This window comes from Mycteria americana, chromosome 8 (assembly GCF_035582795.1).
Source record: "Mycteria americana isolate JAX WOST 10 ecotype Jacksonville Zoo and Gardens chromosome 8, USCA_MyAme_1.0, whole genome shotgun sequence".
Classification (NCBI taxonomy): Eukaryota; Metazoa; Chordata; class Aves; order Ciconiiformes; family Ciconiidae; genus Mycteria; species Mycteria americana.
Genome location: NC_134372.1, coordinates 21394120 through 21419079, shown reverse-complemented (window position 1 = coordinate 21419079; position 24960 = coordinate 21394120). Strand labels below are relative to the sequence as shown.

General features: G+C 50.1%; 1 protein-coding gene across 4 annotated transcripts in view; it reads left to right on the top strand.

Moving 5' to 3' along the window:
• The window catches only part of PCDH1 (protocadherin 1), a 53388-nt gene that overhangs the window by 11685 nt on the left and 16743 nt on the right, over positions 1–24960 (top strand). For all 4 annotated transcript variants that reach the window (XM_075510100.1, XM_075510101.1, XM_075510103.1 and 1 more), the window contains one exon: positions 16040–16259. In XM_075510100.1, coding sequence (XP_075366215.1) covers positions 16040–16259 — 220 coding nt within the window. The remainder of the gene's footprint in view (positions 1–16039; positions 16260–24960) is intronic.

Sequence of the window (24960 nt, the reverse complement as noted above, 5' to 3'; positions counted from 1 at the left end):
AGGTCACTGCTCTTGGTCTAGCTGGGGGTTTCTGCTGTGTGCGGGGCAGGGTGGAGGTAGGTCTTGGCTGCAGACTGGGAAGTGCCGCTTGCTGGGATGCACTGGAGCTTGGAGCTGTCCCAGGAGGTCATGGGATGAGCCCGGAGCTTGCAGGACCCTTTTTCCTCGGGCTGTCTGGCCAGTTAGCTTGCATCACATTTCTGCTTTGGCGCCTGTCGGGTCTATCCTTAACTAGCTAGGGAGGGAGAGAGGGGATGAGTGCCTGTGGCTTTGCCTTCTTCCTGGGGCCCCATGGGTGAGGACCACCCACTCCGCCACTGTGCTGTACCTTCTGTGCCCTATGGAGACCCCTGCTCCCTTCTTTGTATCCCGGTGAGTGGCAGGCTGGGCTCCTGCCATGGGGCTGAGCTCAGCTGCCCTGTTGGATTTGACTTCAATAAAGTTTTCTATTTTTGACCGGTTGTGCCTTATTTTCCCTGCTGCCCCTGAAGATTCTCTTGCTCCCAGAAATTTCCCAGGCATATTTTCCATGTCCTTGGTCACCAGAGCACCCAGGCCCTGCAGCACCCAGAAGTGATGTTCATGTGGGCCAGCCATCTCCACAAGCCCTCCACCGTGCCCCAGCATGGCCAGTCCAGAGGCCTCGTGGTACTGACCCCCCCTCCCCAGACTGACATCTCCCATCTCCAGTCACTTCCTGGCCCTCTAAGGAGACAGCTTCCTTCAGGACATGGTTCACAACACATGCATGTACATACACACACGCATGTACATGTGTGGACATGGAGGCAGTCTGAGCCATGGACCAGCCAGCTCAACTTTATTCCACCCCAACATCCCCCTGCATAGCTTTTCCTGGTTCATCCCCATGTCATTTTGAGACCCACCTATGTCCCAAAGCCAGTGCATGGAGGAACAGATCCCTGCCACGCGGTGCCTGGCTAGCATGACCCAAATCCTGCTGGTGAGGGCTGGAAGATGCCTGCCTCTCACCCGCCGCAGTGCTGGAATGAGGACGCATGCGGTTGCAGATGGAGCCTCAGTGTGTCAGCAGCGCCGGGGGGAAGCACCTAAAGCAAGGTGCTCCCCCCACCCCGGGATGCAATGGGCACCCTTGCAGCGAAGGAGAGGTCCTCCCAGGCAGGCTTGCTGCTAGTGGCGGGGCTGCGGGAGGGTGATGCGGTCAGGAGTCAGTCCCCATAAAGATGGCTCTGCCTCTCCTGGCGGACAGGTTGGGGGTGATGCTGCTGCCATGGGGCTTGCTCAGGCTCGTCTCCCGTGGGCTGGAGAGAGGATGGATCCTGGTAGGCAGGAGCAGCGCAGCACTCCCCTGGATGGGGCCATCCTACACTCCGCTCCCTCCAGCCAAATATCACATCTCAGGGATGCCATCCCTGGCCACCCCTTCCTCTTTCTCATGGTTTTTCTTTCAAACTGGGGCAGACATCCCTGCGCCTGTCACACCAGCTTTGCCTCTTCCCCACGGGCTCCAACCGGCTGCACCAGGCTGCTGGAGAAGAGGAGCTGTGGTGCTGGGAGACATTAGATCATCCAGGGAATCCAGTGGTTCTGGCTTCGGTGGTTTCAGCCCTGTGCCAGCCTTGGCTCTCACAGCCTCCTAGTTTGTTTTGCTAACAGCATAAGGCTTTATCTTGAACAGTCCAGGAAGTGTCTGGGCCTCCTAGGCAGGCAGGGCTGGGACCTGCAGGGAGATGCAATGGCTGCAGAGGAGGAAAGGAGACACCAGCAACCACCTAAATAACTAGCCCCTGCAGGGCTGGGCAGGGCAGTCTGGGGGCTTGGCTCCAGCATTGCTATCTGCTTCCCTTTGGGAACTTTCTGAGAGAGGTTTCCCTTCCTTCCTTGTCCTCGGCAGTTCTTTGATGAACCCAGGGTGAGAACGCAACCTCTTAGATGCTGGCGTGGGGAGCGTCTCTTTCTTCTGCCCGTCTCCCAGGCTCCATCCTTCGGGGCTTTTTTATACCGGGGGAGGCTATGCTACATTCTTTCCTGGCTGCACAAACCCAAGACTGCCTTGGGTCCTTACAGCCCCTCACTATCTGAGAAGCTAGCTGGAGTGGTGTTAACTTCAGCGTGCTACTGTGAGCTCAGCAGAAGTGCCTGCACCTGCCTGCAGGCTCAGGAGCACAGTACAGTATTAATTACTTTCTGCAGGGGGGGATAAGAGGAATATTGTAACTGTAATGGACAGAAATGAAATTGTCTTGTTTTAGAATTTAGCTTAGAGTCTCCATAAATTGCAGGTTTAGGTGCTGGCAGATGTCTGGGAAAGTTTCCTACTGTCCTGGATCAGTGGATTTTCTCAAGGTCGTTCACGTGGAATGAGCTGATAAATGGATCCAGCAACAAGCTGCAGATGGAGCTGAGGGTTCATGGGGGACCTGCCCTGTTTTTACCCAGTTTCAGAAAGACACTGTGCTGGGAATGGTTCCCAGGCACTGCAAATCAGCTCCTGCTCCCGGGATCAATTGGGACTTGGTTCACATTTGGCTCTGGTGTGCAGAGACCAAATGAAGGAGTGTGTCGGTGAGGTCCCAGGGGCTGCAGTGTGGGGGCTGAGCCCTAGCTGTGCTGGGAAGAGTGGCTGGGCTCTGCAAAACAACTATGACTGCACAGTGGCTTGTGAACATCAATGGGGTGCTTGTGGGAGCTGGGGGAGCACAAGAGGGGGCGAGGAGTGGGTTGTACACCGTGCTGGCTTCTGGGGAGTTGGTGAGGATGCCGAGAGCCCCACGAGCAAGGCAGGAATGTGCAGTGGCTCCTGGCAGGTCTGTGCTGGGGGACTTTGGTTTATGGCAGAGAGGGGTGCCTGTGCCTGGGAGAGCACTGTGGGGCATTTGGGACCTCAAAATGAAGAGCTTCAGCCACAGGAGATGAGCAGCCCCGTGGTACAGCCTGGCCTGTACAGCCAGAGACAGCATGGATGTGTGCAGGCTGTGCTGCAGGGAGAGGTGACAGCAGGGTGTACTCGGCCTGCGCTCCATGTGTGGGAGGTGACAGCGGTCACCTCCTGTACCCCATGGAGGGGTGGCACGGAGGTGTGCACCGTCTCTGTGGCAGGGGGTGGTGGAGGCACATGCACAGGCTGTGTGGCAGGGGTAGGTGATGCCAGGGGGTGCAGCTTGTGTCTCCTCCAGGAGGAGGTGGCACAGTGAGAGGTACCACCCCTGTCCCTGGAGGAGGTGGCAGTGGGGTGTGGACAGCCTGTACTGCAGCAGGAGGAGGCACGGCGGGGTACACAGCCAGTTCCACAGGGAGAGGTGGCACAGGGTTATGTGCAAGCTGTACTGTGTGGAGCGGTGGCAGGGGGGTGTACGTAGTGTGCAGCCTCGGGCGGGTGATGACTCCTCTGTAAGCAACATGTCTGCAAGGAGGCAGTGGCACTTTATGTCCCTATTGCATCGAGGAGAGCATGAGGTCTCTCCTGCCCGACAGTCCCTGGCCCCACCAGCGCTTGGGACCTTGTCCTTTGCTCCCTTGAAGGCTCGCCCAGCCTGTGCTACGTGCCTGGTGCTCCTCACATCGGGCTGGGCTGCCTGGGCGCCTTGCAGCTCTGGCCAGTTCCCCTCTTCCCACCCTGCTGAGCCAGATGCTGCTCATTCCTCCCTGCCCTCCTCGTCTTCTCACTTCTCAGACCCCCAGGCTCTCCCCTGCCTGATGCCCTTGGAGCCAGCATTGGTCTCTGGTGAACACAGGCTTCCCTAGCTTGGATCTGGGGGACTTCTTCTCCCCACCCGCCTTTTCTTTCACAATTGTATCTGCTCCTCTCCATTCCTCTCTCCTGTTCTCTCCCCCTGCTCTGCTCAGGCAGTGACCTCCCCCTTCCCTGTCACTTTCCCCTCCCCATCAGTCTGTCCTGACCGGCTGTCTGCTGGCCCCGGTACAGAGGGAAGCTGAGCTCTCTGCAGCGCAGGGCTGAGTCCCCGGCTGGCTCCGACAGCCGAGCTGTGGATCCTCTGTGCAATGAAAGCACTGGCTGTGTGGGCAGCCGCCCAGTCTGATTGATATTCCCAGCACTGCTCTGCCCGCTCGGCCAGGCTCTCAGCTGCAGTGCTGTCCCCTGCGCGCACAGACCAGCCTGGAGCGGGGCCCAGCTCTGCAGCCTGCTTAATCAGTCACCCAAATCCTGGGACAAAACCCAATGCTGCGACGGGGTGTGTCCCCGGGCACTCTGTGGTCCCTCTGCCCAGAAAGCAGGCCTCCAGAGAGCAGCCAGGAGGCCACGGGTAGGGTGAAGGGTGGAGGGTGGGATGCAGCTGAAGGGGGCAGAGGGTGGGGTGCTCCTGGGTGAGGACAGAGCTGGGATGTTGTGGGATGGGATGGAGAGGAGGCTGGGGTAATGAGAGGGTGCATTATGTAGGGCAGGATGGGGCGGGGTGTTGCGAGGGAGAGTGAGGGCTAAAGGATGCGTGGAGCAGAGGGGCACAGAGCGGCTCTGTCCCTGGGAACTGTGTCAGCTCAAGGTGGGGAGGGCAGCCCTAGGAGGGTGTGGGGCAGCAGCGAAGAGGTGGATGCTGTGCACTTGTGTCCCCGGTGCTGGTGTCCACCTGGGACCCCCGGCATGAATTGTGTGCAAGAGCTGTGCATGGGCTGACTCGTGTGCGGCTGTGCCGGGGTGGGTTGCAAAGAGCAGGAGCTCCCCTTTATGGTTTGTGGGGTCTTGGACATTCAGCCCCTGCAGTACCCTGCCAAATCTCTCCCTTGCCAGCATGTTCTTTTGAACGCTGTCCCTGGAGCTGAGCCCTGTGCCAAGCCCAAAGCACCTTCCTCCCCCTCCATCCCCATGCATACCTGTCATGTGAGAGCACCTGCCCATGAAACCCCAGGCACAGCCCATCTTCATGGGAGAGCTGTGCTCCTACGTACTGCCCTGCAAGCCGGTCCATCCAAGCTGCGTTTACACAACCCAAGCTCTGTTCTTGGGAGTAACCAAGATGGTCGATGGAGATTACTCCAAAAGGGACTCCTCCCGCAGTCCCCTGCTCCTTCAGTGCCCCAGGAAGCACGCAGTCTGCTCTGCTGAGGCAGAGAAGGATTGAACATGGGTGAGGAGGAGCCTTGCTGCAGAGGCACAGGCCACCTCTGGCACCTTGGTCTCCCTCTTCTCGTCACCTCTGACGCTAGTTGCAGCGTCCATCAGTCCAACCTAGATGAAGCTTGGTTGTGGTTTCACCTCTGGGAGGCAAGGTCACCTGCGACTCAGACCCACTCAGCCTCCCCCCAGTAGGTCCCCCGTTGATCTTGTCTTCTCTCTGACTTTCTGGACTTTTCTGGAGGTCTCAGTCTGCACCCTTGAGGACCTGCTTTCCATATCCCACCAGTAGTATAGATTTCTTTTCCTAGTGGGGTTCCCGACTCAACCCTGTGGTTGAGAGCACAAGAGGAAGAAGAGGTCAGAAAAAGGAACAGAAAGAAAACAACTCCTCAAGATCCCTTAAAAATGTCTCCTAGTTGTTTTGCATCAATGTCTTGGTGGTGTAAGCTGTTTACTGCCTCAGTCCTTCAGATGCTCACAGGAAAGAGTGGGTGGGAGAGTAGGTTTGTGGCAGTGACCTTCCAGGAGGGCAGGAGAAAGCTCGTATGTTATCTCATCATTTACATCCATTTTGGCGTTCACGGCCATGCCTTGTGGATCCTGCCTGAAGATCCCTAAAGATGCCCCTGCCCCGGGAAGTAAACATCCTTCTGAGCACCTCTTCACTTGCAAAATACCCGCCTCCTGATTTACTATCTAAATGTGGCAGGGCTGGGCAGCCGCCCGTCTTGGCAGGTTTCATCAAAGCTGTCTTTGAGCCACCATTTTGAGAGGGCAGTGAATCACCACCTCTCCCTTGAAACTGATCCTGCTCCGTAGCTAAGTTGTCGGAGCAGAGTGCCCTGATTCAGCTCCTCAGAGACATCTCTAAAGGCCCGAGCGATCTTAAAGCCTAGAGCTATTTAGCTCCCATGTGGCCTGGTTCTCACATGCTCCAAACTCCCTGATGTTCTTGAGCAGCTGCAAAGTTGCTGCCAGGGAGACTCTAACAGATATCTGCCCCTGCTGTGGGGGCAACTTCTTGTCTGAGCTCGGGACTGAGGGGACAGAGATCGTGCTCTAAACGTCTTGCTAATGTGATGTCTGATGTTCCTCTTACACTAATCTGTTAATCTTTCTGCTTCTTCATCAAAAGCACTCAAGCCCAGTAGAAAGCAAAATCCATATTTCAGATGGTTGAAGAGCCCTTCTTTATTATTCAGGCTGGGCAAGACTTTTAGGGTGTTGTGATTCAAGGCCCTGGGAGTGCCTGGAGGAGCTTGGGTTGTTTTTTCCAAGGATTTCAAGTAGATCACAATTTGTTAGGGACTATCAGGATGTCTCTTGCCCAGAGAAGAGAGCTCAGGAACCTTTTTTAATATTCAGGAAATTTTTCTTGAGCCACAATCTGCAAGGTCTGGCCCAAGGACTTGATAGCTCACCCAGGATTTGAGGACAGGGTAAAAGAAAGCTGTCCTCAACTCATCCATACCAGGGGTCCTGTGCCAGTAAGAGTGGTAATGCCAGACCAGTGCAGGCAAGATAAACGGCCTTAAGAAGCCTTACAAATATTCCTTGTGCTACCTGTTTGGTCTCTCCAAATGAAGGCTTTTGAACCCAGTATCATCATGCATCATTAGGTGCAGGTTGGTTCCAGACCACTAAAGTGAGGGCTCTGCCAATGTCTAGAGCATGTTGGTGCACAGGCTTCTGGAATAGACACAATTCCTTGACCAAGCAGGAAAAGCTTCTGCCCTTTGCCTATGGAAATAGAGGTAATTAGAAAACAGGGTTGCCATCAGAGGAAAATTTTCAATTTGAAAACAAATCAGTGGGAACTGACAAATTTTTTTTTCTATTTTGGCTCAAGTCAATCAATGGATATAGATGTATAAATATATATATATATATATTTCCGAATATATATATATTTCCGAATAATTTCTAAAGGCATGATTCTGACTGACCTTTTTGAATTTAGCGTCATAATTAATACTTGGCTTGAATTCTGAAGTGAAGGTTACCTTTGCAAGAGCATCATTTTTTCATTTTTACTTGTTAGCAAAGATATCCCCTCTGCTCCAACTTTGAAACAAGAAACTCACTTGAAAAATGATCTGATTTCAAGAAATAGACATTTTTTCCATGCAAAGTCTTCCATCGAAGCATTCCTGGTTACATCTCTTTTTTTAGAGTCCTGAGTCTATGGCTTGGGACCCCTTGCTCTCCCCAGAGCTTTCAGTACTATCTGTCAGCTCCATTGGGTGCAACAGGGAGCCAGATTAGCTCATTATTTTCCCAGCATTATTTTCCAACTGTACAGCTGTTGGATTCCTCGAGGGCTTTATTCAAGTGTTACTCCCAGTCCTGGAACCTTTTTCTCCCTGGGATCTTCAGATGGTTTTAATGTGATTATGAGACCTCCTTCTGCGTCCTGAGCAGTTTTCACTCTATACCAACTATCTACAAAATGGCTGTATTATCAGCTTGAAGGTGATAGACATTTCAGGACACCACAGTCAGTCCAATTTAGACATTATTCCATAAAGATTATGACCCCTTTAGATTTTATGAGTCACCCTTCAGATGATTTATTTCCATATTTTCCTTTCCAGTCTTCATTTCAACCAAAGAAAAGACAAATTGCACATCCTTGATGGGCTCAGAGCTCTGATAGGCTGAGGTTAGGCAACCTCTGTCCTGAGGCTGTCTAAATGGGTTTCTAATTGTGTTAGATCTTGCTATGAGTTAGATAAATTCGATCTGACCAGGCAGGTTGGCACTGGGCTTTGGCGGCTTCTTTGAGCATCATGCAAATTTCAGGAGGCTTCAGGGCACCTATGTGGAGTCAGCCCACATTTTACCCAGATTTATTCATTAAATAGTGCCTTGGGATCTGATGTCCATTTTAGGATGGCTGTTCTGCTATCATTATTTCAGTAGGACTTGTAGCACCTCTCTTCTGACTGCAAGGTCAGCACTTGCTAATTGTCAGCAATGGAAGCTATGCGAACAGCCACTTAGAAGAATTGCTTTTCAGATAATACCTGGTTTTGGGAGGTGTGATTCACATGGATTCCTGTGTGTCTTTCCTCCAGTTGTGGATTCCTTCTGTAGCTTCATTTGTCAACAGTGAAAGAGCTAAAGGGTTGTTGGGAACAGCCCTCACTTCAGATGCTGGGATGGGGATGGACACAACGATTTGTGGGCAAAGCACAGCCATCCAACAAGACCTCATGAACATGAGATGGACCAGAACTGTCAGCCCCATTGCTAATGTGCCTTGTGCAACCACAGTAGCTGTGATGGAGGTGACCCCAGCAAATCATCAGACTGATAGATCAGAAAACTGGGCCTTTAAGTCTACAAGCAGTCCTGTCCAGAATTGTCAGTTCTTGTTTGGAGACACCACCTTCAATGACAAAATTTTGGGAAGGCCTGAACATTTTTTTTGAATGCAGGAGGGGTCTTACAGGTGTGCATAGACCACACCTTTGCTTAGAGCTGGGTCCATCTATCTCTCTTCCTTGTTTGTCCTGGCTGGAGCTCCAGGCAGGCAGTTGTCCTGCCTGGTTGCTCCATCCCTCCCTTGTCCAAAACAGGCAGAGCCCCTGGGACCTGTTCCCTTGCTCTGCACCAGCTCTTTCCTCAATTCCTTCATGCTGTGCTAAGAGGGAGCAATCCAGTACTGCTGGGAACTGCAGCTCTGGCGTGGTTCAGTCCACTTTATGATAGTTTATAGTTAGCCCTTGTGCCACTGAAAATCTGGACCTGCAGATGCTGTGGCAGGGCAGGGAGGAACCCCTGGGGCAGACAGGATCCCCGGACCACAAAGGGGACCAGAGGGGCACAGGAGGGAGAATCGCAGTCCTTGAGGAGCAGAGGGTTACCATAGGTGCCAGGAGGCTGACACCAAGCCAGAGCAGCATTTGCCTTTGCTGTTCGTATGCAAACACTCTCCCTCATCATGCTGCTCCGCCTGGTGCCATGTAGCGTTGTGAGCTCTTCACATCACATGCAGATATGGCAGCCCCAGGCATGATGGTGGGTGCAGGAGGAGTGGGGGATGCTCTAGGGGGGTTTCTTCTCCAAAAGTCAGTGCAGTGGCTGGACAGTGTGCTGCTGGGGTAGCACAGGAAAGGATGGAAAGAGCTATCTGCTCTGACTCTCACCCCATAACACCAGCTGAAGCACATGCTGTTGCTCAGACAAGCTGGAAAATGATCGACTGTTTATGGCCATGAGCTGAGCTTGTGTCCTGTTTCCTAGAGCTAGAGCATTGCCCTGGACGGTTCTTGGCAATTCAGGTCCAGCTTTCCTCAAGGCTTGCCTTTCTATGGACATAATATTCTCCTCAGCCTCCTGCTCTGAAGCCTGTGTTGCATTGTGCTGGAGCTGTGCTCCTCTCCACACATGACACTAGCAAATAAAATAATTCCCACATGTAGCAAAGCGTCCATACATGAAAAGCTGGATCTGTATAGTCTGGGGCATGGTCCCTGGGCTTATCTTTTTTTTTTTTCAGTAACCAGGGATGTTGCATAGATCCAGGTTGGTTTGTAAAAGAGAGGGGTTCATGAATTAATCTGAAGTTGACTAACTCATGTGCTACAATGGCTCCCTTGTCACTTATTTATATATTCTGGGCATTGGGTCTGACATTGCCTTTCACTTTCAGCCCTGTGAGTTGCTGCATTGTGGTGGCTGTTGGGGAAGCAAGCTCCTTTGGCAGCTGGCTGAAAGACCGTTGAGGCTTCTGGCATGTGGGGAGGTGCAGGAGCAATTGGAGGCTGCCAGATGAGCCCATTAGCCGCGGATCCTGCTTTCGGATCAGCAGTGAGGTAGTTAACAATTTTGATATTTCCACCACTCCAGTGTTAATCGGCACTCGGCAGGGGGAAGCAGTGTGGCTCACCTGTGTGGGGGCTGTTGCACCACACCATTCCTGTCAGCAGGAAAAGGGTGCCTGGGGCAGATTTTAAGGTTTCCTTTGTGAACAGCACAATTTCTGGTCCACCAGACAGGACTGCATCTCCTGCTCCTTGGTCCATGCAATCTGTGCAGGGGGTGATGCCATGCATTTGGAGGGAGCCTGTGCGACACCCCACAGCCCTGTTCCCTCATAACACTGCTCTTGTTTTGGCTGAGTTTGTTTTCCTTGGGTTTAGCAAGGAGAATCAGCTTGGTGTGGGTCCTGATGAGAACTGGAGATGTTTGCGATGAAGGGAAGAGGCAGGAGGGAGCAGAGTGGGGCTGAGGAGGAAGGAGGTCCCCTTAGTCTCCCTCCAGCATCTGTGGGTGGGGACCCTCATGGTAGAGGACATCAGGACAGAGGAGCCCCTTGGCAGGATTGGTGATGGGGGGTTTTGGGGTGTGCAGCCAGGACCAAATGGGCTGGGGAAGGCTATCGGGGAGAGCCCAAGAAAATTTCTCATCAAAACAAGTCCCTGCTACTGTCAGATAGCCCCAAAACTTGAACCGTAGGTGTGACCCGGGCTTCCCCATTGCGGAAAGGCTGTGGCAGGGCTGGAACAGGCATAGAGAAGGGCAGCAAAGCTGGCCCGACCTGCCTGGCGTCTGCAGGAAGACAGGCTGCACATACTCACGTGCTGCAGCTCGCAGAGGACGCAGCGGAGCAGGATGCAGCACAGATCTGTGAAACTGGAAAGGGGTAGAGCGAGGAGCAATTACTCATATTTTCTCATAACCCTGCAGGTGGGAGAAGTTCAAGGAAAAATTACCAGGCAGCAGATGTAAAACCAAAGGGAAGTGGTTTTCCGTGTAGCACATGAGCAGAGAGTTCATTGCTGCAGGATGCCACGGAGGCCAAAAGCAGGCATGGAGTCAGAAAGGCGTGAGAGCACTTCACAGAGGATGGGGGTCATTAAATGTATGAACTGCAAACGATTCCTTGCTCAGGAAAAAAACCTGAGCTGCAGCACGGCACAAATCCACAGGATTTTCCAGGGGATGAATGTCTTCATCAGAGCATCCGCTGTTGCTGGACACAGCTGCCAGTGCTGGTGCCTGCTGAGGAAAGTCAGGGGATGGGGGGGCTTGGTGTGCTCCTCAGATGTACAGGCTGGCACAGGCAGGTCTCCCCATCAGGAATGTAAGAGCGAGCACTGGGGAGCCCTTGAAAGGAGTTTTTTCAGAGCCACAATTCCTCAGCTAAGAAAATAGACAGCTTTGCCCCAAATCCCATTCTAGTGCAGTGGCAAAGTGGAGACAGCCGTTAGAAATAGAGAAACAATAAATACTGGGGGGGGGGGAGGGAAAAGGGAGGGAGTATATAGCAATTAGTAGAAATGAGTAGTTACGGAGTGTAGAAAATTGACAAGGAAAGCCAAAAACATTGGGGGAAAATCAATTTTGACAAGCTAAACACAATAAGGAGTACTTTAAAAAATGTGCTAGGAAGAGATGGAATCCAGTAATTGTCATTTCCAAATGGAGAGTGCAAAATTGTTGATTATGTAGCAAAATGCAAAAGTATTCAATAAATAGCTCTAGTAATTTGGACTGAGACGTAACAACGTAGGATGCAGTACCTACCAATGCATTGGTAACCAACAAAGACATTCAAAATATCGTCTCCTTGAAATAGTGATATTTTAAATAATCGAATAAAATAATTTGCACCAAAGAGTCTTCAAAGGTCTGGAGTAGGACCTCTCTGATCCAGGGGTGATAATGGAGCTGGGGACCCCAGGGTGGGCCAGGAGGAGTGGGAGGGCAGTGATGCCGTGAGCCAGCTGGAATAGTGATGGGGATGCTGTGTGTACCACACACTGTCCTCGCCAGCCCCAGGGAACAACTGGATTAATAGCTAAGGCAGGAAGCTCAATGATGGAAATGGCATTGACGTCAGTCAACGCAGTTTGATGGGAAGGGATACTGGGCAGTGTCATTACATGACATGTCCAGCTCTTAAACCTTTCCTTAGGCATCTGCTCCTGGCCACTGTGAGGGACAGGATCTGCTCTAGTCATACCTGTGGGTCTGAAGCAGCAGAGCTGGTTTTATGTTGGTGTGAGATTACAGCGTGCAGCAGATCAACTTGGAGTTTGATGAACATGCCGAGTTGATAATGCATTATGTTGTTGTTGTTATTATTATTATTTTGAATTAACACTACTCATTATAAGTAAAGCATTGTTAGATGAAGATCTGGCTTATCAACAGCTTAGTGAAGAAAAGCAGTTTTTGGTTGGGAGTCCTCGTGGAACAAGGCTCTCCTGGAGGAGCTCTTCAGCAGCAGTACTGTGCCCGCTGCCATTCAATGTTGCAATCAACGATCTGGAAGTAAATATAAAATCACCGCTGATAAAATTTGCAGCTGGCATGGAGATTGGTGGAGTGGGAGATCATGATGAGGATAGAGCAGTCATGCAGAGCAATCCAGATTGCTTGGTAAACTGGGCCCATTTAAACAAAGTGCATTTTAACACAGCCAAATGCAAAGCTGTACATTGAGAAATAGGGAATACTGGTTTATATCCTGGAAAGCAGTGACTTTAAAATGGATTTAAGGGTCACAATGCATGAGTAGCTCCGTGCTCGCACTCGTGGTTTTCCTGCCAAAGTGCTCAGGTGAAAAAACCTGAGAGGTAGCAGGAGAAACAAGGCTCTGCAGAAAGGCCTGGTGAGATGGCACCAACAGTCCTGGAGGGATGGCCTCTGACAGGAATGGGGAAAAACCGGGGCAAGGGGCCACAGGATGAGGGCCACAGGACTGATTTGCTGGCTTGCAGGTTGAGACTTAAGGAACCCAGTTTGTTTAACTTCTCAAAAAGAAGATTGAGTGGTGCCTTGATTGCACTGTACAAGCAACTTAGTGTGTAGAAAACACTTGAGTGCTGAAAGGCTCTTTAACCTAGCAGAGAAAGGTCAAACAAAACCCAATTTCTGTAAGTCAGTGCCAGATGAATGGATTCAGTGTCTTTCCATTACTCCAGAACAAGGCTCTCCAGGTGGAGAGCTTCAGCCAGACACAAGCTACTATTATTTTTGAAGTGCGTTGGTCACAGCATGGCGGGGACTGTGCAGAGTACGAGGGAGGCACTAACCCCTGTCAGTGCCATACTGCCGTGCAGGGTCGGTTGGAAGGGAGTGGGGTTGAGTGTAGGTTGCCTTTGCTTTGCAGTGAGGTGAAGAGCCCTTTCAAGGGCTGCCAGGCAGGATCTGACATTTAAAGGAGGTGGTTTTTAGGTAGAAGTGATGCTATTTGGAAGGAGACCCCTCAGAGGAGGGATAGTAGCTGTCACAGGCTGGGTTTCTGAGGCTGTTTGTTTGTATTATTGCAGGCATCCCAAGGAGCCCTAGCTGTCTGGGGTTTTACAAGCACAGAGTGAAAACAGAAGCTTTGAGCTAGGGATGAGCACGGTGACGGAGGAAAGCAGTTTCAGACAGGCAGCTGGGATGCAGGAGGAAGCTATGGGACAGCATTGCCTGGCATGGTGGGCAGTGACATCTGTGCAGTGAAGGCTTTTGCAGGCTTCACATGGGTGCACAGCCTACAAAGTGGGCTGGTAGATGACCTCTGGAGGGTCATATGAACACAATTCTGCTGCAGGCAGGACTGCCTTGACCTCAGCTCCTCCAGAGGTGTACATGAAGACCTCCTGAGAGGTGCTTGCCTATCCCTTCATGACAAAGATTGTACCTTCTGCTTTGGCACTCTATCGCACTTGGCTAAACCTACCATTGCATTTTTTTCCATAACGGCTAACCTTGGTCTTCCCTGCTGCTGGTGAAGGCCATTCCTTCTTGTCTGTCCGTGGTCAAAAGCAGCAGCTTTCTCTTTTCAGAGGGCTTTTATGAGCTTGAAGAGTGCTGCCTTTGCCACCCTTAGCCTTCTCCTCCCCAAACCAGTTTCCTCAGTCTTTTTATGTTTTGTCATGATTTCTAACAGCTGCTTGTTTCTGTTCCTCTCCGCTTAACTGGTACATGTGTTCTTGAAAGTGGTGCCCAGACTGGACACAGCTCTGCCTATGAAGTCCTACTTGAGCCCAGCAGAGCAGACAGATACCTGTGTGTCTTAAAGACAAAGTGCCTGTTTATGCGTCCCAATATAGATGCATTTTTTGGTGAGAGATTGACACTGTTGACAGATAGTCAACCCATGATCTGTTGTAACCCCCAATCCTTCAGCCAGCCTTCTGCTTGTGCGGTGATTCTTTTTCCCAAGTGTGCAAATGTGACAGATATATTCCACATCTGTCATCCAAGCAGTTAATGAAAATACAGGCTAACAAGGGACTCAGGACACAACTTGAAGAATTTCATTTGATACATCGTCCCAGCTGAAAGGCCTGTAATTGCTTTCTGAATACAACTTTCTAAATGCTTTGCATCCACCGTGCAGTGAATTGCACTATATTACCTAAGCAGAGAAGTACTATGTTGCACCTACACTATTTTCCTGCACTACTTATGAGAATATCGTCTAAGAGTGTCAAAAAACTTCCTAAAGTCAAGATATAACATTTACTGCTCCTCCTCCATCCACAAGGCCTGATGTCTTTTCAAAGAAAGAAGTTCAACGGCTTGACATGTTTGTTTGTGACAAACCTACAGCGGCTGTTACTCATTTCCTTGTTATCTTGCAGGTACTTACAAAGAGTTCTTTTATCTGTTTCAGTATTTTTCCAGGAACTGAAATTAAGCTAACTGTTTTATAATTCTCCAGCTCTTCTTTTTTCTCATCTTTAAAGACAGGCACTATTTTAGCTCACTTCCAGTCTTCTGGAAGCTCCCTGATTCTCTACAAATTCTTTCAAAAAAGTATATTAAAAATATACTTTTTTTCAAAAAGAAAGAAAAAAAAAGCCCTATCAGCTCTGAAGTTACTTAAATCAGGTCTCTAAGCACCTGGGGTGAATTTAATCAGGTCCAACCAACCTAAAAGCAGCTAGCTCATCTAAATGCTCCCTGTGTGTTGTTTCCCTTGGTTAGTCTCAATTCCTTCCCCTTCCTCATTGGTGCTAGCTGTGTGGGATGCCTGATTGCCACTCAGTTGTAGTAAAGACATCAGCAAAAAAGGTATTCAACCTAAATGGTGTGTTGGTTCCTCTCTCTCCTGATCGCCTTCAGATCCCCATCAAATAGCTCCTTTCTTGGGCTCCTTCCTACATTTATGGCTGATTTAGTGTCTTTTTCTCTCTCTTGGTGTTTGTGTTTCATTCTCTGCACTCATCATCCTGCTCTTGCCCTATGAACTTGTGCTACCCTTTCCACTCCTCCAGAATCACGACAAAGAAGGATTTTATGGAAGGATTTAGAGGAGGATAATGATGTAGCTTAAAGGCTGTTTGCAGGGAGCTCCTCCAAAGCATGAGACAAAGCTGGGGAGAGAAAGTGTGAAGTAGGGTGTTTGAAATGTTTAACAAGCAGACAAAAGAAGCAATGGTGACCCTTGATGGAGAACCTCTTGGGATGTGAGATGGTGTCAGGCCAGAGGCTGGAAGGTGAGGGATGATGTCATCGTAGGTCTGTGCTGGGCAGTGATCCCATTAGAGAGGCTCTCGGGAGAGGTGGGCTCAGCCAGGTGGGTCTCTGAGAACACCAAGGGTGCATGCAGAGTCTGAGTGCAAAGTGGAGACCCCAGATGAAGAGTGAGGTGGGGGCCAATGATTCAGGATGCTGTGGTAATGGGAGACCTTTCTGGAGCCTGCCTGTCATGGGAGAGGGCATCTGCCCAGCGTGGTCTCTGGGGGGAAGAGGAGGCTGGGGCACGAGCTGTGAAGGGAGCTGCTGGGTCAGGGGAGTGCAGGGACTGCGCAAGGTGTGCTCCCTGCATGGGACGGTGTCTGATGGGGTGTTCTTGACTGGGGTGGAGCCCAGTGCTGTGTCTGTCGGGCTGGCTGCACGGGCTGATGATGGACCCTGCTGCTGTCGGGAGCACTGGGCAGGAGCCTCTGTTTAGGGGTCAGGTTTGATGACCCCCCCCTTTGCCTTCATCTGCTGGGTGGGTGATGCAACAGCTTTTCTCTTCTGTCCCAGTTACCTCATCGCCGAGTGACGTTCTCTGCAGCCAGCCAGGCTCAGGACCTGCAGGATCCCTCCCAGCACAGCTACTATGACAGCGGACTGGAGGAGTCAGAGACCCCAAGCAGCAAATCATCGTCGGGGCCTCGCATCGGGCCGCTAGCCCTGCCTGAGGATCACTATGAACGCACCACGCCCGACGGCAGCATCGGGGAGATGGAGCACCCTGAGAATGGTAGGTGCTCATGGCACACGTGCCTGCCCCCTCCCCGGGGACCCTGCGCCCAAAGCTCTTTGTCCTCAGTGCTGCACCTCCCCTGGTGTGGGTGAGATGGGGTGAGGAGCTCGGTTGGGATAGGCTTGCCACGCTCAAGTCTGGTGGGGCTGCGAGGCTGGAGAAGAGGTGAGGCTCAAAGCAAGAGAGCAGCAAGGACTTGGTGCAGACGGGAGAGGTGGATGAGGGGGAAGAGGTCTGGGGGAGGCCAGGAGATGTGGGAATGGGAAGAGGTGAGGAAGCAGATGGGTTTGGCAGGAGGCAGATGGGTTTGGCATGAGGTAGACAGGGTGCCCAACAGGATGGTCCAAGATGGCAGCACAGGCAGCATGTGGAGGGGGTTGTAGCCCAGCCAATGGTGAGCTTGTGTGCCACAGTCAGGTGCTCCCATGGGTGCCTGCCCCCATGGCAGGGCAGGGGAGTAGGGGCAGTCGGGGCCTGATGCAGCTCTCCGTGCTATGGTGGGTGTCGGAGCTGCGGGAGTTTCCTGGGGAGCAGAGGGGGAGAGCAGGTTTAGTGGCACAGACCGGGGTGAGGACATACATGGAGTGGAGGATCAGAGAGTGTGAGAGCGACATGTCCTGCCTTCATTGGGCCCTTCAGGTCACCTCCTGCTCGGGTTCACCTTTATCTGAGAACCCCACCGGAGGTGTTTGCAATCTCACTGCAGGAGGGCTGGCTTTCCTCCATGCTGGCGCAGCTTCAAGCCCAGTTCTGCTCCTTGTGCTGCCTCTGTGCTGCCTGCCTGACTACCCTCAACCAGCCTACTCCCCAAGCTGTCTTCTCTGGCCAGCTTAAGTTGCTTCCTCGGACTTGGCTCTGGCTGTGCACATAACATTACTTTCCTGTACCTGCTGCCTTCTGTGCTCTTGTACTGAGGGGAGGTTGCAGTGGAGCTGGCAATTTCAAAGAAACCTCTGGGAGGGAAAAAGAGGAGGTGCAAAGGGTTCTCCTGAAGTCTCCTCCTACTTCTGGGAGCAACCTTGACTTTGGGACAGGTCTGTCTGTGGTGTGAAAATGGCTGAGAGTGTGTTCAGCTGGTCTAGGGAGCTGCAAACCTGCTGGGTCCCCCTATTAAGGAACACAAGGGGCCCAGGGTAATTTGTGGTCTTGAAGGTCTAGTGGAATATCTCTCCCTTCTTCCCAGATTAGCTCCTGGAGTAACGCTGGAGTTTGCTACGCTATGACCATTGAAGCAAGGCATGGTGTTGCCAGATCTGGCAGGATTCCCAAAGCCATTTGTTGCTCTTGCAATATGAGGCACCCTCCTGTCTAGGAGTGCCATGCAGATCACTTTCTGTAGCAGCCAGTCAACTGGGAAGAGCAGTGTGGGGAGGTTCCTAGAGTCCTGGTGCAGGACAACAGTACTGGACTTGCCAAGTGCCCTCGAGTACCAGCCAGGTGCCTGCAAGAGAGGCTTGAAGGGCATGTGGGCAAGGAGATGCTACATGGCTCTGCTGAAGGATATAGCGTGGCAATGGTGATGATGGGGCTGGAAGAGGAAAGTTTGAGCCCCTGAAGGTGGCAGGCAACCCAGAGACAATAAGGGAGGAGCAGGGCTAAAACTAGAAAGAGGAGAGAGAGAGAGGAGGACCTGGAGGGTCTGCAGCAGGAGATGGAGGGCAGAGAGGGCTGCCTGTAGTCCCTGGGATGTTCGCTGCCTGCCCAATGGGGATGAGCAGACCCAAGGAAGGCTAGGGGACACTGCCTGGAGCAGTGGCTGTCACAGAGACAGAGCACCCAGGCATGGCTCCCTGCCCACAGCATCACAAAACCCAACCTCTCCTATAAATTAGGCAGCTCCCTCCCCTTGCACAAGAGACCCTGTGTATGTTCACAGCCCAGGAGGACAGAAATCACCACACACCTGTCCACGAACAAATCCACGTATGATACAGACATGTGCAGAGACTCCCAGGGCATAACCGTAACCCTGTTCTGCTCGCTGTCCCCCAGCCTGTCCTGGCTTGGCTCCCTTCACGTGGCAGTGGTTGAGAATCAGGCTCTGGTGCCTCCAGCAGCTGTCCTGACCTGGATAAACCCAGTTCAGTGCAGAGGCCATGGCAGGCCAAGGCTCTGGGGAATCCACTGGCATTAACTCTGGTCAGTCCTGGTGCTCTGCAGATAATCTGGCAAAGGCAGTTCAACGAACTTGAGGGGCTGGGGTCAGGGTCGTGATCTGTTAAGCAGACTATTAGGGGACCCTGCCACCAGGCCAGGTAATTTGGAGATGACAATTTACTGGTCGTGTTAGATCAGTTCATCAGAGTTGCATTTCCCATGGTCCGCCTACCCGAGACGTGGCACGTCAGACCTCTGTGTGGTGCAAACAAGACTTGTCTTGTTTGTCCAGAGAAGGGTCATGTCTTGCTTCCTGCAAAGAGTCTCCAGTGATGTGGGACCATCATGACATTTTGGGGGACTGTCTCACCATGCCCTTGTCTTGGCTTCTGTAGCTGCTCAAGCAGCACCAGCCCCTCAAAGAGATCAGATTTTGTTTTTTTGTGAAGCTGGGAAGACTAAGCCATTCTTGACCTTATATTAAACTGAAGAGACTAATTGGATCCCACACACCCTATCTCACGGCACGAGCGCAAGACTGACACGACTGTGCATTTTCTAGGCTTTCATCTAGTTATAAATATCCAACATAACAGGGCTTCCATTGCTTTCTCCAGGAGATTATCCCTGCAGCCGAACCAATCTGATAAGCAAGTATGCAAGGCTATTTATAGCTTTTCAACTGGAAGACAGATCCTTGCCTTTTCTTTGTAGATGGTTCTTCACTTGATTAACACACATATCGGTGTCCTCCTTTTTTGGACACCTTTTACTGTGCAGACTGCAGTAAAATGCTTTATTGCAGGGGCTGAGCCAGGTCCTTTTCCAGAGGAATTACAATGTTTCTGATGAGGACTTCTCCTGTACCTTAGCACTGATGTGCCAGCTCCTCAGTCATCCCAGGCATTTGTCATTCCCGGTATTTTACCTAGCCTGCCCACTGTTTCCTCCCCAACATTTTGCCATGCTGTTATCCACTTCTGTGGGGTACACTGAGCTGGGAACTGAGCTTAGTCTCCCACTTGGACACTTGTTGCTTTTGCTAAAGACATCTGCTCCCCCTCTATCACAGATTTGCTTTGGTTGGAAGGAGCCTGGGAGTGATTCTGCTGTGCAGAGGATCTGCCCTGCCATAATGCATGCAGAGCTTGGGTTATGAAAGTGCCAGTCTCTCTCCATTGACAATGGAGAGAATTTAGTAAGATTACAGGACCAAATACAATTTAGGAAATGTTACATGAAGGCTGTTTCACTCTGTCCCTGTGTGGTACAAAGGTACCTGAGATGACAATATATTGGATGAAGTATTTCTGAATTGTGTTCTTCAGCCCACATAACAGGGACAAATGTTTAATCTGTTTTATCCCCATTATTTAAAGTGGGGACCCCATGCCATTTTTAATGCATGCCATTACAACCCCACACTGAATATGTAATTAACAATCATCTCACGAGCTTTCACAATGCACTTACTGCAGTAGTATCTGTACTTCACAGATGTTAATGAGTTTATCCTCACAGCTCCCCTTCCAGGGAAGAAATTCCACCATAGGTGGGCAATGAAATAGAAAATTATAATCTGCATTTCTGAGATGTCTGCTAGCTTTGGGTGACCCACTGGATAAGCTGGCAGCTCCTCGGTCTGCTCTTTTCGGAAGATGAGAGACACTGTAGGATCCCAGTGCTCTTGAGCCATGAGGCAGGTCTCCAGCTGCTCTTGGATGGTGAAGCTGAGGCTGCATCGGCTGCCTCTGGGCAGCTGCTGATGTACGAGGTGTGAGCAGCATGGCTTTTGGACTTTGTGGCAGAGCTAGAGGTAAAACCCTCTCGCCTGGTTCATAGCTATAGGCTTTTCTGACAAGACCAGCCTACCTCCTCTGTACACCTCAGCACAGCTTGACCAAATGAATTGAGATACCATTTCCAGAGTTTGACTGCTGGACTTAATAAAACCCTTTCAGCCCAGATTTTTCTTTTTTTTGAGAAAGACTGGTAGATTGATGCATTGCAAAGCCAGAAGGAGCAGCTTGTCTAACCCCTGCATGACACAGGCCATAAAATCACAGGCCTTGTGATTTTTGCGTCTCACCATGGCTGAGCGGGAGCGCTCCTTTGGAAAGATCCCATTTTGATAGAAGACTGCAAATGGTGGCAAGTGTACGAGACCCCTGCTGAGCCCTTCCAGTGGTAGATCCTCTCTGCCCCCAGTTTCACAAGCCTACACTCAAATTCTGCTTGAGCTGCTCTAGCTCCCATTTCTTTCCATTGAATCTTATGATATTAAAGACACCTCACTTCATGCGTACTTACAGATCACATGCAAGCAAGTCAACATTTAAAGTTCTCTTTGATACACTCAAAAACTGAGTCAAGTCCCTTGCTGTGAGCAGAGCCAAGGCAAGACATTTTGGCAGCTGGGTCTCTCTTCCTTTCCTCCCACCATTCCTTGGGCTCCTCCCAGCCATTGCCATCTGCTCATGACGCCACCACAGACCTGCAGCCCCATTCCTGGGCAGCAGCAACATCTGGCACATCTTGGATGTATGTACTGCTTTTTGGCAACCCTTGCAAAGGCAGCCTGGGTTGATTTTTTCCTCCCGCTCCCCTTTGCTACACTTCTGATTATAGTTCAAGTCTTCTGTTCCTTCATACCATTTTTTCTCTTCATGATCGCCAATTTGCCAACAACCTTTTAGCTGTGTGGATGTGTCCAGATGATAGCCTGCAACTCTCCAGCAGCACTCAGTGGCATCCATAGCAGCACCAGGCATAGAGATAATGTGACTGCTAGTGTTTGTCTTCATAGTCTCACAACAGGCATGTGTGTCCATCGCATGCAAACAGAACTGCTTCTGGCTAGCACTGGGCTGTGCATGCATCCTGCAATGTCACAGCACCATGAGAAGGTGGGTGGCTCAGAAGAGGACTCCCAAGCCAACAGTCTCTTCTCACTGCTCATGGTGATGAGATGGATTTACAGCACTGGGCAGCCACTGCCTCCTGTCTTCTGCTTAGTGTCAGTCCGGTCATGAGCTTCTTTTTAAGGTTCTCACTGTTATTGTTGTTCAGTTCCTTCCAGCCAGCAGATGGGACAAAAAAAATTACTTTCTGTCTCCTCCTCTGGCAGAGTGAAGTCTCTAGATCTTAAAACCTATTCTTCTTTTTCTGCATTATCTTTAAATGTCCCTTTTGTCTCGCAGAAAGTGTTCCAGGCACATGTTCAGTCTGCAGATTTTTTTTCAAACATACCCTGCAGCATTTCTGCTTTGTTGCAGAGCGCTGAGGAATGCTTTTGACTGGGCTCCCATCTGGGATGTGGGATTTGAGCTAGCTCTGTGCCATTCCCAGTCAAACGTCGGTGAGCCCAGATAGGATGTCTGGTACACAGACCTCTTCTGTTACTGAAAGATCTCATACCTTGTGGGAGAAAACTGAGGGTATCACGTAGGATAGGATAAATGCTGCTGTCCATGGAGTAAAGAAAGATGGTCTCTGGCTGGCACTGTGCACCAGTCTCCCCTTTGCTGACTGAGAATGAACAGGTCACACATCTGACCAGCTGAGGACTGTTGGCTTGGGTCTGACTGGTGCTTGGACTCCTCTCTAGCTGAGACATTGTGGGATTTTTTTAAACTGATCTTCAGACCTTTCCTTTTTAACACTGACTATTGACATCAGGACTGGAATTACTTATTGTAGATGTTTTGTCATTACTAGTAGTTTCCAAGTCCTGCTCTTGTTTAGGGTATGCATACCCTCTGTGACCATCTTCTGCATCTCATCTACGTCTACAAATTATGTCTGGGTTTCTCAGTGATCTTCAGCTCTACAGGCATCTTCATTTCTTCATAAGAAATTGTGATTTTCTATACTTTCTGCACTTAATGTTGGTTCATCCCCAAAGACAGCTTCTGATTTTCCTAATCACTACTGAAGAGAGATGTGGAAAAAGATTCTTATCATGAGAGACAGCATCCAACAGATTGCAAATGGTCATGGGTTACACCATCTTGGTTTCAACATGCCATTTCTGTCTGAGCTGCAATTTCAAACTTGTTCTCACCCTCTTTCTTTTTTCCCATATTTTCCAGCACCAGTGTCTGGGTAAACTCTTTCTTACAAAAGAGCCATTCAGGTCAGAGCAGTTGTGGCATGCCACGTCAACCAGGTCACCTTCCTTAATTGTACTGAAGATCCCAGGGTAAACAGAGTACAGCTGTTTTTTCTTCCCCAGACTGAGTAGCAAGTACATTGCTACTAGATAGAGAGAATGCCTTTAATCCTCTCAAGACATTCTAAGAAGGATGCTACTTGCTTCAGAGGTTGTCCAAAATAGCTTTAATAATTTATTTGACAGTGTCTTTCTTGTCTCACAGGATTTTGTGGTAGTGCACATGTAAGATTGTTCTCAAGTTCTCCAAAGATCCTTGGCAGATCCTGGACATCTTTAGAGGAGTTATTTGAAGGAACCAAATTTTCCTGTTGGATTCTGATGACTTTTTTCACCCTTTCTGTCCCTGAACTGTGGTTGCATTACTTGATTATGAAAAATCTAGGCAGGACAGTCATTCTGAGTCAATGACCAAGACACAAAAAGCTTCATATTTCAGTAGGACGGTGCCTTCTTTTGTAGAATATATAGGTCCCTATGGCTGTATGTGTGCCTCCTGCATTTGAGATTGCTATTCCTTGCAGTCCTGGGCTGGGCTGTGACATCTTCCATTCCCTCTTGCTGTCTGTGGCAAGATGATGGAAGTTAGTGAATGTCATCTCCCTTCTTTTATGTCCTTCACATTCTTCCTGCTCTGAACCTACTGGATGGAGAAAATCCTGTCATTTTTTTAATCTTTATTCTTTCTCCCATTTGGAAGCCCTACCCAACACAATCCTCTCCCTGCGCTGTCATGAGTGCACATCTCAGGGAGGTGACCCTGCTCTAAATTTGCTGATTTACTGGGCAATACTGCAGAGACCACAGGCTTGGAGAATATGCTGAGAGCTAGCCCACCTTGGTTTTTGGAACCACTCTTTCCTGTTCACTAGGCTTGGTCAGCTCCATGGCAAACTTTGAGACTTTTCTTATAGGAACCACCTGCAAACAGGTGGGAGCATATGATTTTTATCTAAGAACTATTAAATGAGCTTATGCAGGGAAGATGACTTCTACTGTCCCAGGGAAAGGAGGATTTCCCAGTCTCCCAGACCAGGGAGACCAAACAATGTCATATAACTCCTCCAGTCCAGGGCAGGAACACTTTCCACCACCATTTCATCTCAGCAGGCCTGGGGCTGGGTCATAGCTCTCACCTGGCAGGGCATGCATTCCTGCAGCACTAGTGACATTAAAACAGGGAACTCTTCACCTTCACAAGGTGGCTGCAAGGTGAGATATAGGTTACTGCCACTCAGTCTGCACAGGACTTAGGTTTTTTGCTTTTGCTTGGCAATGGTTGCAAATGCCCATGCAAATGGGCATGCACAGCTATTCTTATCTGGACCAAATCTAAACACCCCTTCTTTGGTATAAAGTCTATTTTTCAGAGTAGTTTATGTCACCCTCAAACTATTCAACTCAAGTTTGCTAAACTGTGTTACAGGAAGATCCGCAACAGGAACAAGAGGGTCGGTCCCTTCTTTTGTACCATGTTGCTCTCCAGAGAGGACATTTCCTCAGAATGAGGGGTTGGATGAAGCTCCTTCAGACTCTTCTTTTGTGTTTTCTATAACATTTTAAAATATGCATTTGAACAGGGCTTGAGACCCGCTGTACTGCCTTTGGACAGGTACTCTGGAGCAATTGCAGATGGTCCATGGGATATCCATGGGGGAGAGCCAGCAGCTGAGTTATGAGCATTTCTGTTGATGAACCTGTTAACCACAGCCAGCACCCTGTGTGTTTTGTTAGCAAGAGGGCCAAAATAGGCAGCTCCCCTCCTCTCTGTCTTGGTTTGCTCATCCCTGTCCCTGTGCCATGTGGTCTGTTGTGCCAACACAATTGTTTGTCTGGCTGCATGGTGAACTGGATCGGGGAGCTGATCAGGCTGAAGTTTTGCTGGGTCACTTCTTTTTGCTATATTACTCTTCAGTCAGAGCAATTTTCCTAACCTGACTACTCTGTGGCTCCACAAAGAGCTGAACTTGCAGAAAGCAGGGATTTTGCAGAGAGGCAGTGAGCCACCAGATGAGGTTGATGTTCAGGTTTAGAATAAGTCTAAACCAGAAAAAGTAACCAAGTGTAAAAGCAATAGACAACTAGGATCCCTCAGCATCCCAGACTATTTGTTGTTTTCAAAGACCTGCTTCCTTAGAAAGCTCCTTTTGAAGTAATTTGACATGCCATTTCCAGCTCCTGTGTGATCTAACTCAGTTATTTCCCCTTTATCTGCCTCTGAATGCTCCTGAATGTCTCTATAAACCTTCCTGCTTGGCAGTATCTATTCCCATGTAAAGGGACCTGCATTAGTGTGGGATTTAAACTTAATGCTGGAGAAACTTATGAAGTCTCCTGTTTGAGCTTCTTGAGGAAGCTGCTGCTTCTTCACACTGTATTTTCTTTCTCATAAAAACAGCATGTGCCTGAGTTTGAAGGATTGGTCAGGTG